Genomic DNA, 15,874 nt, shown 5'->3' with positions numbered 1-15,874 from the left:
AAAGGTACAGTGACTACACAGCACATCAAAAGCATGAAGTAAAACTCGCTAAATATGGCTTTCTGGTATTAAAAAAATCTACAAGCTCCTCGCTTGCCAATCAACAGTATCTATCGAGTGTTTACTATGTGCAGGGTACTGCAGTAAGCGCTTGGGAGTATAACAGTTGGTAGACGCTTTCCCTGCCCTCAAGGAGCTCACAGTCCAGGGGGGACTATCTGGCAGATACATCTTCATAACCACACTAACCTTCTTGGACCAAAAGATGCCTCAAATAAATTTTCACCCATGCTTTCATCATGAAACCAGACTTTCCTTTACCCTTTTCTCCCCAAGTCTGGTTACTTCCCCCCGGCCCCGACACAATCCACATCAGGGAGCCGTGCAAATGAGCAGACCAACAAACCAAAGATCCAAATAAAATATTTCTTGGCCCACCAAAATAGTACTGTAGGGTAATGGTCCCTTTACTCATCCCCCTCTCCCACCCTCCCAGCACTTAGGTCCATATCCGTAATTTATTTATATATTAAGGTCTGTCTCCCCTTCTAGATGGTAAGCTCGCTGTGGGCAGGGAATGTGCCTGTTAATTGTTATATTGGACACTCCCAAGGCTTAGAAACTGAGCATTTCAATAAAGTGAAATTATATTTCGCTCCAAGTACGCGTCAGGCCCCTGCTGCTTAATGCCACTAGGATCGCCGCCGTACCCACTGAAAGGCTGGTAAAAGCTGTGTGGGCTGGAAGATATCGCGGGACTCGACCGAGGGAGAATAATAATTACAAAGCAAAAAAAGGAGATTTAAAAGGAAATCCAAATGCTCACTTTCTGCCTTTGCTCCCAAATACTCCATGTTGGGTTTGTCCAGGCTTTGTTCTGTGTGTTTTTTTTCCACCTTTCCCGAGTCTGTCAACGTGTCTGCTCAAATGGAAGTCCCTTGAGAGCGGACGGAGAATGTGTAAATTTTGCTTAACTCTCCTTTCCATAGAGAGTCACAGTGGTCTTCCGTACACTCAACAGAAATGGGTGATGGTTGAAAATTTTTTTTTTTTTTTTTTTTAAGGTAACCGATGGAGGGTTCCATCCAGTGAAGGGACAGCTGAGACAGGGGAAAGGGGAGAGGAGAAGGCGGACAGAATAAGTTTCGGTGGCGATAGCCAAGCCGGATGGAAAGAGGGAGGGAAACCTTGGTGAGCGGAAGGGGCCCTGGCCTGGGCGTGAGAAGAAACTGGATTCCAATCCCAGCTCCGCCACTTGTCTGCTGTGTGACCTCGGCCAAGTCACTTCACTTCTCTGTGCCCCGGTTCCCTCATCTGTAAAATAATAATGTGGTATTTTTCAAGCGCTTACTATGTGCCGGGCACTGTTCTAAGCGCTGGGGTAGGTACAAGGTAATCAGGTTGGACACAGTCCTTGTCCCTCACGGGGCTCACAGTCTTGATCCCTATTTTACAGAGGAAGTAACTGAGGCACAGAGAAGTCAAGGGACTTGTGGTACACAGGAGAACACGCAGCAGAGCCGGGATTAGAACCCACGACCTCTGACTTCAGGGCCTGGCCTCTTATCGCTAGCCCACGCTTCTTCTCCAGTGGAGATTAAGACTGTGAGCCCCATGCGGGACAGGGACCGTGTCAGACCTGATTACCTTGCATCTACCCCAGCGCTCAGAACAGTGCTTGGCACATACCGCTTAACTAATACCGTATTAGTCTAAGGGAGACGGAGGAAGGTCTCTCCCCAGCGTTGGGGCTGTTCCGCCCTGAAGCTTCCTCTGGCTAGTCTCCTCCCAGGCCCTAAGCGGTAGGGTGCTGATTAGTCAGAAGGGCCTGCAAAGGCACAGATACTTCTGATCAACATCAATCCAGGAGGTCGGTACGCGCACGTCTTTTGGCCCCCGGACTCTGACGAAATCTTTTGCGGTCAAAAGCCAGCTCTTGGATCTCGGCTCTCCGGCCCCTCCTCCTCCTCCTTCCTGCTACTCAACAGAAGTTCCCCTTTCAGTCGACCTCGTCTTGGGCCCCAGAAGGTCTGTCTGAAGCGGTTCGAGATGATCCTGGAGCTAAGGGCTGCGCTTTCATTCAAGCCTCCATGATAGAGAGGCGGAGACTCTACAGACCGTAGGCTCGTTGTAGACGGGGGAATATGTCCGCCGTATCGTTGGGTTGTAACTCTCCCAAGTGCTTTGTACAGTGCTCTGCACACAGTAAGCGCTCAACAAACGTGATCGACTGATTGACTGACACAGGGACGTGGGGGGAGAGAATCTGTGGAAACCAGAGATCCCGTCGGAGAAGTCACCAGGGCCCAACGAAGGACAGCGGCCTTTCCCAGTCGGCAGCCGGCTCACAACAGGGTCAAAGAAACCGTTCAGCTGGCACCTCTGTTCCCATTCTCCCTGTTCCACCTCCACACTTTAGCTTTGTGGCAGGGTACCTGAACAGATGCTTGCAATGATCCAGAGTGAGTTCCTGGTTATTTATCTGAACCCGTGCTTTCGGCGTCTCGGGGCACAGACATGCCTCGGCGGCAGGGGCTGGCGAAGGAGACGTGATGCGAGTACTACTATCGACAAGTGAAAATCCTCACGTCCTCATTCGGCCTCGTTTCCGACACGGAGGGCTCCGAGGCTCCCATCTAATCCCCTGCTTGTTAATAGCACATTCCTGTTTCTTTCAGTGATGCTCACTGACCGCCCCAGGGCCGCCCTGCGCAGGACCTAGTTCCTGCCTCTCCAGAATGGGCGAGGCCTATTTCCTGTCTGGAAACGGGGGCGGTGGGAGGCGGGGGTGGGGGAAGAGGATGGGAACACAAATCCTCACACGCTTTCCACGGTCGCGGTCCAAATGATTTAATCGAGAGCAGAAAAAATACGCACTCGCCAACTTCGAAAAGGGAAAGGAGGAGGAAATGTGCGTTAAAAAAAGGCGGTAGGACGTTTGAGGCGGAAGAGGATCCGAGAACGCCGACAACCACAGGAACCGAGAGAAACGGGCTCGACCCTTCAGCTTCTCCAGCCGCCGAATCCTGGGGCGGACCTGCAAAGGAGCAAAGGGACACGGCACTGAAATCGGTTCCTCCCTCCCCGACCCTCTGCGGGGACAATAGCCCTTAATGCTCATGCAACTGCCTTATCTTCCAAGTTCGGTTCTTTTCGTTTTTAATGCCGTGGCATCACTACCCAGCCGCACAGACTGAGGATCACAAATGGGGTTTGGGAGAACGCCTGGAGCCTTCCTGAACCTTGCGACGAAGGTACGATCACCACTGAGCTGGGAAGCGTACGAGCAGAGGAAAAGGAAAAACAACCCACTCCAAAACACAGTGAAAAGGAGACAGAGCGAGTAGGCGACCTCAGGCCTCCAAGGCCCTCTCATTTTTCTGCCGGGCCCTTCTCTTTATCGGGGACCGGTCTGGGGAGGAGAGGCGGGGCTGCCTCTGAAGGAGGGTCGATCAGAGCAATCGTCCTGGGTCTCAGGGGGGCTTGCTCCTATCGCACTGGGGTCGGGGGCGGGCGGAGGGGGCCGCCGACCAAATCCCGGCCACCCGCTCCGCCTCCTGCGGCTGCTCTCTGTCCCCTCTTTCCCTGGGGAGGGGGTGAGATCTGGGGCTGCCTGGTGGCAGTGTGTTGGTCTTGGGTGGGGAAGGGGAGGAGGGAGCTTAACCCCCCCCACCCTCCCACCCCGCGTCCGACGGGGGCCACACCCTGCTCAGTCAACTGAGGCCTACCACATTTCTCCGTGGACCAGACAGAAAAGAACAGAGCTAAACCAATAAAGACGCCACGTCAACCCCAGGCCTCCAAAAACGCTATTAAAAGAGGAGGGGGAAGCAAGGAATAAATGACCAAGGCCTGATTTTTCTGCTTTAAAAATTCAGCTGGAATTAGCATTTCAATAGGCTTATTTCCTAAGTTTCCTTTCCATTCACTTTGGGCGTGACTTTTAAAATTAAAAGCATAAAAAAGGAACAGAATGGAAATGCCACGAGGCTGGGGAAAGGTACTTACGAATTGGATGATCCAAAGCCAAACCCTGAAAGAGAGAGGAAAAGAATCAAGTCGAAAACCGATAAAAACTTCCAATGCTCAAAATTTCCTCCTTTCTTTTCAGAGTACAGTTTTTTCCTCTAGAGCCGTCGACGGGAAACGGGGAAGTATCCCAAGCGTCCGTTCGGGGAGAAGGGTGGTTTGCGGTAGATTGTGGGGAATCTTTTCTGAGTCCAGCAAGGCTGGGCATGGGCACGCCGAGAAAGGCACCTTCCCTTTTCTCCAGCACTGGATCTTTGGGCAAGTCATTTAACTTCTCTGCGCCTCAGTTACTTCATCTGTAAAATGGGGATTAAGACTGGGAGCCCCAAGTGGGACAATCTGGTTGCCTTGTCCCTATCCCAGGGCTTGGCACACAGTAAGCGCATAACAAATATCACCCTCGTCGTCGACCCAAGGGCCTGTCTTCCCCATCTCCACTGCTCTTTTAAGAGCCACCCGAGGCACCCTTTACATCAGGGCTCACCCGGAGGTGCTAAGGCAACTGGCCCAGATGAGAATCAATCAATCAATCAGTGGTATTTACTGAATGCTATACTAAGCGCTTGGAAGAGAACAATATAGTAGAATGAATGGACAGGGAATGCGTCTGTTTACCATTGTGGTGCACTTTCCCAAGCGCTCAGTACAGTACTCTGCACACAGTAAGCACTCAACAAATACGAATGACTGCCTGGACATGTTCCCTGCCCATTAACATTTGCTTACAGTCTAAAACCAAGGAAAACCCTCAGTGGGGGACTCTGGGACTTGCCATTTATTTTATCAATGCTTCTTTTCTGTCATCCTCTCCCCTTCTCCAACTTTCGCTCACCACCAACCTCTGATGCCCGTGAGCTGGCGTCCCCATGAGGCTGAGCAGGGCAGTAACTCTGGCCAGACTGCCTATCTGCCAGAGGCACAGCACCAAAGCGGATGTGAGGAACCTGGCCTGCTGGCAAAGTGCAGGACCAAGCCCTTCTTTGGTGCTGCTGGTTCGGATGTCTGGGCAAAGACACCCCCTGGAGCATTCTAGAGCATTCTAGAGAAGCAGCGTGGCTCCGTGGAAAGAGCCTGGGCTTCGGAGTCAGAGGTCATGAGTTCGACTCCCGGCTCTGCCACTTGTCAGCTGTGTGACTGTGGGCGAGTCACTTCACTTCTCTGTGCCTCAGTTCCCTCATCTGTAAAATAGGGATTAAAAGTGTGTGAGCCCCACGTGGGACAACCTGATTCCCGTGTATCTCCCCCAGCGCTTAGGACAGTGCTCGGCACCTAGTAAGCGCTTAACAAATACCAACATTATTATTATTATTAGGCCCTGCATCCTAGAGAATGAGGCTAAGGACTCCAAGCCCCAGCGTCTGGAGCAGCGGGAGCCCAGCCTCCAGAAGGTGTGGCTAAGCCCCTGGCCTCACTTTCTGCGGCCCCTTGAGAGTGACATCGCCTCATGAAATATTTTTCCTCTCTGCTTAATAATTTATAGTTTCGCATAACCGTGGTCCCTACATTTATGATCGATGGACATCTTCCAGATCCCGAACCCGGGAAATAAGCAACACCTCATCCCCATCCAAGAAGCGACGTGCACATTTTCGAAATACAAGGCGTTCCTCCCATTTCCTACCTTCTGGAGGTTTTATACCGCTTCATCACACGGGGGTGAGACCCAACGCACACGAGCGGTGATCCCAGGGAAGGCCAGGGTAGGGCCCCCGTATATGCAGCAGGAATGGAATGTGCCTCTTACCTGTTCCGCTCGTCCCGAAGCTGGTGAATCCACTGTTCTGGGTCCCGAAACCAGGAGTCTGTTGGGACAGGGACCCGAACGTGGGGGCGTTCTGACTTGCCAAGGTGCCGAACGATGTGGTGTTGCTGCTGCTGCCAAACCTGGGTCCCAAAGAGAAATCACCGGGAGGTTAGTGTGGGTGACCACGCTCCACCCAAGGGCATTCTCAAACAGAGGCACTTCGGACAAAAGACACTTCTGACCTGGAGTCCCTTGGGCCCCTTCTTTATTTACAGTGCGAGCAGGGTGAGAAGCAGTGTGGCCTAGCGGAGAGAGCACGGGATTGGGAGTCAGAAGGCCCTGGGTTCTAGTCTCGGCTCTGTCCGCTGTGTGACCTTGGGCAAGTCACCCACTTCTCTGTATCTTGATTACCTCATGGGCAAAATGGGGATGAAGACTGTGAGCCCACGTGGGACATGGACTTTGTCCAACCTGATTAGCTTGTATCTAGCCCAGTATTTAGTAGCGCTTGGCCCACGGTTAGTGCTTAACAAATACCATAAAAAAAATCGGCACAGTAAGTGAATACTTTAATCGCTGCTAACCACCTCTCCCAGCTTTTTAGAATTTTCTATTTCTAACCTGACCGGTTCCCTCGTCTTTAAATTGAAACCGAAATCTTTTTCGTCCCTTGCTATCCATCTTCACGCCCCCTCTCTGGGCTGTGATCTCCTTAGCTTCTCCTATCATTTAACTCTAAAATGCCTCAGGGACGCAGCTCAGGAGAAAGATACTGCCCAAAGCGAGACCCCTCCGTGCTATAATATATGGAAAAATATCTGTTATTAAATAGATGGCTTTCCACCCCAACCCTGATTTGGGATGGGTTGGTGGAGAGGGCAGATAGAAGAAAAAAAAAAAAATCAGCGTCACAAAGTCTAACAGTACTGGGTTCAGCAGAGTTTCCCTCCCACCTTTCTTTCAATTCTACTCTTCTGGTCTTAGGTTCTCCCCAAGGGGGAGACTGTATGTTGGACTTTTGATGGAGGTTAAAAGGAAAAAAAAAGAGTGGCACGGATCCCAAATCCACTTCTCTGACAACTTTCCAGCACCTGAACTCAGATCCCTGAGGGAAAGGTGAGGGTTTTGCTTAGTCTAGCTCAATCTGGGTGGGCATGATGATTTCTTCCTTCATAAAGCATAAAACAGGCAGGATTTGGCTGGGGACATGAAAAAATTCACCTGGCCTCTTAATTGAAGAGTCCCAGTGGTGACAGCGGAGACAAATTCCTCCTCGCTCTCAAATCCACAAGCAGGAGGGTGAGATGTGTGCCCATTTTCAGGTGCAACGCCCTCACGCTGCTTCTACAGAAGTGAGGCAACCTGGCGGCCCTGGTCTTTGGGAGGGGAGAACAAGGGAAAGGGGTGATGTGGGCTGCCGAACCTCTCTCGGCCTTCTGCTTCTCAAATCAATCACCCCTTTTTCGAGGCATGGTAAGAAACGGGCTCATTTGGAGCGGCGGAAACCTGCGGTTCAACTGCCTTAACTTCGGGCCCGAAGAGGAAAAAACAGCATTTGTTTTTCCTCCCGGGCACTTAGAGGAAGCCAACGTGTTTTGAAGCCGCAGGCACTTCTGGTCGTAAGTCAACCCCTGTCGGCTAGACCGTGCTCCTCCCCCTCGATTCACCGGACTTCCTGGGGAGCCTGGATGAGAAGACTCCTCTGCTCAGAGGGGATGGGCAAGCCAAAGTCATAGCTCAACCCGAGGGGCTGAAAGATCAATTGACCTACTTTGTGTCTTCTCTTTTCCCCTCTACCTCCCTCTCTCCTTTCCTGCCTGCAAAACATCCCCACTACTTTTTTTAACCTTTCTTAAGACCAACGCTATCTCCACGACCTTTAGCTGCACTGTTTCTCCCTGGGCCCGCTGAAAAATCTGAAGCACAGAGGTCGGCAGTGGTCACTCGGGACGGCAGCTGGGATTTCTTCTTTTCGGAGGGGGAAAGGAGGTCACTTTCCTTAGGGTCTCACGGTCCGGTCAGCCTGCCCCGAGGCCTTCACGACACGGAATGCTACTACGAGATGCAAGGCAGAAAAGGCAGCTTTTGAAAGCTGAGCGATCGGCAGCTCTTGAAAACGTCGAGCTGATCAGTTACTGCCTAGTACGGTAGCTGGCTCCCGGGAATCGTGAAACCGAATACTCACCCTGGGATATGAGGTAAAACAGGGAACGACAAAGTGCTATTTGCTCGGAGACAATAGACCTGATGCAGGGGAGTCCCAGGAGAACGCGGAAGCCATTGATTCAGGATTTCATAGCAGAAATCTACCGTAATCCCAGCCGCGGAGAAGCCCGGGACTAAATGGCCGGCGAGGAGTCACGTGACCTCTCCCTCGGGGACGACGGGGAGGCGGCGCATCAGGGGACACGGTTGTAAGGGGTGGCTCCCAAACGTCTCAAACTAACTGGCGAGTTAAAAAGTCAATCCATCCCTGCCGGAGACTGGGCCGGAGGGGGCATACTACTCTTCCTGATGGGTAGGGGCCTCCATCTTGGCGGGCGGAGCTGGAAAGTGTGGGAAGCTCTCGAGAAAGGCGCCGGGCCCTAGAGTGCTCCCCCGTGCCCCCCACCACGCGGGCTTACCCGAATCCTCCGGCGCTGGCGGCTTCGGTACCCTCGCCGAACACTTTGCCTCCCGTCGAGCCCAGAGGGCTTGTAAAGGCCGGGGCTGAACCGAATGCTGGCACCCCTCCAAACCCAGGGGATCCCCCAAAAGTCGGAGGGCTGCCAAACACTGGAGCAGCACCGAAGCCACCTGAGCAAAACAGAGGCAAACCAAAAAACGAGAAAGGAAAGGGGACGGGGAGGGTGACGACGAGCGAAGGCGAACCAAACGAAAACAAACGGGAGAGAAAGAGAGGAGGTGTTAGGATGGCAGGACCGTAGGCCCGTGGCCTCTCCGGGGACCCACGTGAACACTTCTGGGGGCCTCATCTGCGTTATCAGCAGAGCCAGGCTCACACGGAGCGCTCCCACAGTCCTTCCGAGTCGAGTTCAGTGGCTGGGCAGTGCCGTGAAACCAGATTTCCCACCTGAGAACGAACCCGGTGTCTTCTGGACCCCCCCCCCATCCCGCACAACTCCTCCCCCGCTTCCTCCTGGAAGCGACCCCCGGCCGGCAACCGTGATCGCTGCCGGCTCTGGGGACCCAGGCAACGGCCCGCATTCTGCTGCAACGTGGACTAATGGATGGACGACCTGTCGCCCCCGCCGAAACTCCAAATGATAAAACCAAATTCTAAAGCCTTGAAATTGCCAGGCGGGGAGACTGCACGAACTGGGTTGCAGTGGAAACTAAGAGGCACGCACAGCGCTGGAGGGCGGCTTTCATTTATTTAAAGCATAATGGCTCTCAGTGCTCATCGGAGAGTGTCTCTAGCTTCAGGAAGAACAGACGCTTTGCTTCCGCTGTCAGGAACTGCCTCGCAGTTCTCAAAACCTACTCAGCCGGAAGCTAAAGGGCACCTTAGTGAGCGTGAAAACGGACGGGTGCCCGCTGCCCATCTCCACCCCCGGGTTCTATCGCTTCCACCTAAGGGTACCCACACAGCGAAGGTGATGGGGTGGATAGGTAACAAGGTGCTACTTAGTCAAGGAGTCGGGGGGGCCGTCCCTGTTCCTCTGTTGGTGGCTGGTTAGACGCTTGCTGGAGGAAAGAAGCGGGGGACCGGTTCAGAGGGTACAGCCCCCATGAAAGCGGATGAACGGCTTCTAGCAAGGAACTGAGGCTGGGGAGTTGACCGATAGGAGGGGGGCTTCGTAACCCGAAGGCAAATGCCATTATCTAGTGGAGGCTCTCGGCTTTCATTGGCTGGCACGCATCTTCAGCCTCTCTGGTTTATTATCTTTTATTCCAAAACACGTCCTCTGTCCCACCGTCGGTAAAGAATTTTTGTCCATCAGATCGTAGGCTCCCGGAGGGCAACGATCATGCGTCTTGCCCAAGTGTTCTCCCCAGGGATTTGCGCTCCGGAGGCGCTCAATAAATACTACCGATAACGACGACCACTACTGAATCAGGAAAGAACGTCTGTCCGCGGAATGGGGCCGTCAGGCGGATTTTTTTTCCGAACGCCTGTTTTACGGAACGGTTATTCGCTTATGATTCACTGCGGACACGGGAGACACTTTTTTCAGCTGCTGTTCGCGTTTAGCGGGTGCCTTTTTTTATAACCGGTAAAATTCCAGTCTAGGCACAAGTTGTGGATCTCGTTTGGTTGCAAATATGACAGTGTAGAAGAAAAAACCACACTGGAAAAAAAAAAAAAACACAACTCTCCAAGATGAATTATTTACAACTGATCACAGATCCGGTTACACTTGCTTCCTAAACACATGGGGCTTTACCTAGAGCCGTGTCCCTGTTGCTGTTTGGACTACTCGCTCCTTGGAAGGCGATGGAAAAGTGAGAAAGGCACCACAGTGCTGGAAAAAAAAAATAGGAAGGGAGGAAGGCGAGTGCAAGGCTAGTGCCGGGGGATTTCCTGGTTCACATCCCCATCAGACTGAAAGAGCAAATGCCCCCGCAGCGACTCTAGGAAGCCTGACTCGCTCCTTCGATGGGGGAGACGAGAGTTTCACGGGATCCCCCGTGTCTTTTCTAGAGGCAGAGTATAACGACTCAACTTTCACTGAGATACTACTGTCCCAAGGAGGAATCAAACATAAGCTGAAGGGGGAATGCTGGGGGTTGGGGGTGTGAGAAGCCAAAGATGTCTGCCTCCAGTCGATTACATAAATAATTGCAGTGCGCCTGTTAGGTATCTGTAGCCCGTCACAACACTGGAGCTCGGAGTACTGTAACACTGTTGCCGTGAGATCCATTCGCAAAATGGTGCCCCCAAACAATCACCTACTGTTCTTCCACAAAGCCTCTGGTGAGGAACTTGGGAGAAATTCCAACACTTAACCCCTAGGCAGTATGGCCTGGTGGAAAGAGCGAGACCTGGGGGTCAGAGGACCTCGGTTCTACTCCCAGCTCTGCCATATTTTTTTTTAAATGATAATAATAATAATGTTGGTATTTGTTAAGCGCTGATTATGTGCCGAGCACTGTTCTAAGCGCTGGGGTAGATTCAGGGTAATGGGGTTGTCCCACGTGAGGCTCCCGGTCTTAATCCCCATTTTACAGATGAGGTAACTGAGGCGCGGAGAAGTGAAGTGACTTGCCCGAAGTCACACAGCTGCCAGGTGCCGGAGCCGGGATTAGGACCCATGACCTCTGACTCCTAAGCCCGGGCTCCTTCCACTGAGCCACGCTGCTTCTCTAAATGGTATTAAGCACTTACTATGTGTCAGGCTCTACTAAGCAGAAGGGTTGATGTCAGGTTGGACACAGTCCTTGGACTAGTCATTGAACTTCTCCGTGCCTCAGTTTCCCCATCTGTAAAATGGAAATTAAATCCTCCTCCCTCCAATTTAGACTATGAGTCCCACGTAGGACGGGGCCTGGGTCTAACCTGTTACGCTTTTATTTACCCTAGTGCTTAGAACAGTACTTCAGTATAGATGGCACCACCACCCTTCCTGTCTCCCAAGCCCGTAACCTTGGCATTATCCTCGACTCCTCTCTCAATCGAACCCCAAACGTTCAGTCCGTCACTAAATCCTGCCGGTTCCACCTTTACAACACTGTTAAAATCCGCCCTTTCCTCTCCATCCAGACTGCGTTAACTCAAGCTCTTATCCTATTCCGCCTCGATTACTGCAGTAGCCTCCTTGCTGACCACCCTGCCTCCTGTCTCTCCCCACTCCAGGCCCCACTTCACTCTGCTGCCCGATCGTTCTTCTACAAAAACGTTCAGACCATCCTTCCCCATTCCTCAAGAAATTCCAATAGTTGCCCACCCACCTCCGCATCCTACAAAAACTCCTCACCCCTGGCTTTAAAGCAGTCAATCACCTTGCCCCCTCCCACCTCACCTCACTACTTTCCTACTACAACCCAGCCTGCACACTTCGCTCCTCTCACGCCAAACTTCTGACTACACCTCGACCTCGTCTATCTCATTGCTGACATCCTGCCTCCGGCCTGGAACTCCCTTCCTCCTCCTATCTGAGAGCAATTACTCTCCCCTCCTTCAAAACCTTTTTGAAGACACATCTCCTCCAAGAGGCCTTACCTGACTAAGGCCTCCTTTCCTCTTCTCCCACTCCCTTCTCTTGCCCTGACTTGCTCCCTTTATTCATCCCCTCTCCAAGCTCCACGGCTCTTTGTGTATATATCTTTAATTTATTTATATTAATATCTGTCTCCCACTCTAGACGGTAAGCTCGTTGTGGGCAGGGAATGCGTCTCTTTATTGTTGTACGGAACTCTCCCAAGCACTTAATACCGTGCTTTGAACACGGTAATTGCTTAATGAGTACGACTGATGAATGACATATAATAAGCCCTTAACAAATGCCCTATAAAATACCATGCCTGACAGCGGGACTTTAATCTCTTCCAAACGGGAAGGGAGGAGAGTGTTGCCTCAAGTGTTTTTTTACCGCTCTGGCAGGGGGCTGCACTCAGAATTCCAAGAAGTTCTATCCCATTCCCAGTACACACGGCCTACTGGGAATCCTTTTTCAGGGACATCAGTACGACTGCTATGGCAGAGTTGGGAGGTGGCTGGCCTACCGGTACAAAACAGTGAAGACCTCACCCCTGAATACCCTCATTTTGGTCTGCAGGTTGGTCTTCATTCATCTGCTAATACGCAACATCATCCTTTCGGACCGCTGGTCCGAGACGGGGACACGAGACCCTAAACTAGAAAAATCATTCTGAAAATGAGAGGGATCGCCTCAGGGCCGTGAAGGGAGGCGGAATTTCTTTTCAGGCAGGTATCTCAGAACGCCGGGACTCATGATGATCACAGTTTATCATCGTGGGTTATGACGGGGAGAGCTGAAGTGTAAATACAAACCTAAAAGAGAGTGTCTGAAGCTCCAGTGCTTGGGTCTGCTCTTGGAACCAATGGCTCCCTCTTACCAATATGAAGACTCAAATTTCCCTATCTTTTCATGTTTGAAACAGTCACTGACGGATTAACCAAAGGCAAGGATGCCCCGATCTGTTCGGTCGGGACTCCGGGGGCGGGGGGGGGGGGGTGCCAGATGCCTTGTCCTGACCAACTGGCTGAACGGCGAGTTCTAACTCCAAGGATAAAGGGCAGTTGTTCCTCGGTGCAGTTTATGTCTTTATGGGCTACGTTTCACGCGGCAGAAGTGGTAATTGCCGACTTGTTCATTCCAAGCGCTTAGTACAGTGCTCCGCACAGAGTAAGCGTTCAATAAATACTATTGAATGAATGAATAATTCTCTCTGTTAGGGGGAAGAGTGATCCCTCACGGGACACTCTACGTGTCCGGTCCTCTGGCGAATCCACGGAGGAAGCCCACAGACGAACCGTAGAAGCCACAACCGGCCCTTCATCCTCATGAATGCTTTAGCCCCTTCAGCCCTACGGGCCCTTCAGCCCCATGAATGAATGTGTCTGTTGTTGGACGGTACTTTCCTCCCAAGTGCTTAGTACAGCGCTCTGCATGAATGAATGAAATACGACCGCAAGAACGACTCAAAATCACATGTACCCCACAAGGGTAAACCAGTTCATTTTCGGGGAAGAAATGCCCTCTTGAGAACCCACGATCTCTAAGCCCCTGACTGTGTTTTCAACACCCCAGGAAGGAGGTGCGGCTTCCTCAGACCACCACCCTGACCTCTCTGGATCCCGCTGACAGGTTGGGGATGGGAAGGCAGGCAACTCTCGGCCGGTACCTGTCTTGGAGGGACTCGAGAAGCCAAAGCCCTGGGCTGCCACGCTCCCGCCTCCGGAGCTGAAAGTGCCGGTGGGTTTCTGCTCCCCGAACGATGAGCTCCCAAATCCAAAGGTCTTGGCCCCGCTGTTTCCAAACAGATTAGAAGAATCTGGAGAGAGGAGAGAACACTCGTGAAGGGCACGGGTGAGACTGGGCTTATTTACACCTTGTGAACGTGGTCCAGTGGCTAGAGCGTGGGCCTGGGAATCAGAAGGTCACAGGCTCTAATCCCGGCTCTGCCACTTGTCAGTGTGACCTTGGGCAAGTCACTTCACTTCTCTGTTCCTCGGTCACCTCATCTGTAAAATGGGGATGGAGACTGTGAGCCCTACGAGGGACAGGGACTGTGTCCAACTTGATTTGCTTGTAACCGCCTCAGTGCTCCCTAAAGTGCCTGGCACATTCTAAGTGCTTAACAAACACCATCATCATCATCATTATTATTAACTAGGTCCTTAGGAAAAAAGGAAATCTCAACAGGGGTGGGAAGTGCGGTTTGGTGACAAAGGAGGGAAACTGAGCTTTTGAAAAACCAGCGATTTCATGCATCGTGACCACGGTCTGTTAATTGCTCTGGCACAGTGGGTCGGGATTTCCTGATGCGATTCTACAGGCAAATGCTCAAGGACAGCGTGGCCCATTTAAAACCTCCCCCCACAGTGACACTGCACTAAAAGGGTCCTGTTTAATTAAGCCCTGACATCTTCCGGGTTAGCAGCAAAGGGTTAACCAAATCCCAGTACGAAACGAAAGGCTCGGGGTTTGCCGCCGCAGAAAGCAGATGGCGCTGGATTCGCTCGTACGCCTTTCTTGCTCTCTACCATCTTGTTCCACTTATGGCCACAATAGCAATCTATGGAAAAAGCCACATAATTGGAGCTTTTCTCTGGAACAATTGGGCTTTCATCAGCTCCCTCACACGGAGGCCAACCGAAAACATGGGGCAGGCAAACCAGTTCAGATCTAATCGGTGTGGTGAATTGATTTCATTATTTTCTATTTTCTACTCCAGTTTGGCGTGGCTGGCCGTCTCCTGGTAGGGTGCGGGATGAGCAAGGGAAGACCGAGGACAACGATCCTTCTTCTCCGTCTGGAATCAGGGCAGTGGTTTGAGGGCGCAGAGGAAAGCCTGTAAGACTTCCAGGCGGAATTTCCTCTGACAGAGAGCTTTTTTTTTTTTAATGGCATTAGTTACGCGCTTACTATGTGCCAGGCACTGTTCTAAGTACTGGGGTAGATACAACGTAATCAGATTGGATATAGTCCCTGTCCCAAGTAGGGCTCAGTCTTATTCCCCATTTTAGAGGCGAGGCAACTGAGGCCCAGGGAAGTGGAGTCGGCTGCCCAAGGTCACAGAGCAGATGAGAGGCGGAGCTGGGACTAGAACCCAGGTCCTTCTGACTCTCAGGCCCGTGCTCTATCCACTAGGCCACACTGCTTGTCTAATCAAGCCTTAGCTTGGTTTGTAGAGCTCAAGGCACTGGGTCACACAGCCTCACAAATTTAAGTACCAGTAGCCTTGACAGGTCTCCTGCTTTAGCAAGAGAATGACAATTCACGATTCTAGCAAAGGTTGGCCAAGACCGACCTGCAGCAGGCAAGGATAAACTCCCCCCTCCCCCCCCCCACTTTCCAGAGAGCTCTGCTCCCCTATCGTGTCCACGTCTGATGAGGAGAAGAAGGGCCTAAGCCCCAGTATGAGGCAGAAAGGACAAACTTAGCTTGTCTGCTGCTCGGTATGGGGGCTAAAGCCGATCTCGGCCGGGTACTTTGAAGGGAGCTTTTCAAATTGTCCCCCACAGAGGCAGAGACATGGATGATAAGAACAACGATGAACGATGATGATAACTGTGGTATCGTTAAGTACTTACTACGTACCACGCACCGTACTAAGTGCAGGGATAGATGCCAGCTAATCAGGTCGGGCACGGTCCCTGTCCCACATGGCGTTCGGTCTTAATCCCCATTTTACTGATGAGGCCCGGAGAAGTGACTTGCCCAAGTTCACGGAGCAGACACGCGGCGGAGCCGGCATTGGAACGCAGGTCCTTCTGACTCCCGGGCCCGTGCTCCGTCCCCAAAGCCACACGGATTTGGCCGTGGCCCTAATATGTGAGGAGGGGACAGGCTCGTCGAAGATGGAGTTGTGGGGGAAGGAGAAGGTGAATAGGTAGGAAGGGGTCAGAAGTGTTTCAGAAGGAGGGAGCCAAAGCCAGTCGACCTTCCCTGCCGCAGCTGAATCGTGGCGCCG

The 15,874-nt window shown here is 52.1% G+C and overlaps 1 protein-coding gene across 5 annotated transcripts in view; it reads right to left on the bottom strand.

The window, feature by feature from the left end:
* Nucleotides 1-2,834: 2,834 nt before the first annotated feature.
* NUP214 (nucleoporin 214) overlaps nucleotides 2,835-15,874 on the bottom strand; it is a 76,912-nt gene continuing 63,872 nt past the window's right edge. For 4 of the 5 annotated variants that reach the window (XM_029062477.2, XM_029062479.2, XM_029062481.2 and 1 more), the window contains 5 exons: nucleotides 13,583-13,732; nucleotides 8,398-8,569; nucleotides 5,774-5,913; nucleotides 4,009-4,033; nucleotides 2,835-3,037 (listed from right to left, as the gene is read on the bottom strand). In XM_029062477.2, coding sequence (XP_028918310.1) covers nucleotides 3,004-3,037; nucleotides 4,009-4,033; nucleotides 5,774-5,913; nucleotides 8,398-8,569; nucleotides 13,583-13,732 — 521 coding nt within the window. In that variant the 3' untranslated portion in view covers nucleotides 2,835-3,003. Of the gene's footprint in view, nucleotides 3,038-4,008; nucleotides 4,034-5,773; nucleotides 5,914-8,397; nucleotides 8,570-8,942; nucleotides 10,240-13,582; nucleotides 13,733-15,874 lie in introns of those variants that run through there. The other variant, XM_029062480.2, reaches the window with a different exon arrangement.

Source organism: Ornithorhynchus anatinus, chromosome 4 (assembly GCF_004115215.2).
Source record: "Ornithorhynchus anatinus isolate Pmale09 chromosome 4, mOrnAna1.pri.v4, whole genome shotgun sequence".
In the NCBI taxonomy this organism is placed as follows: domain Eukaryota; kingdom Metazoa; phylum Chordata; class Mammalia; order Monotremata; family Ornithorhynchidae; genus Ornithorhynchus; species Ornithorhynchus anatinus.
This window is presented reverse-complemented; position numbering and strand designations above follow the sequence as displayed.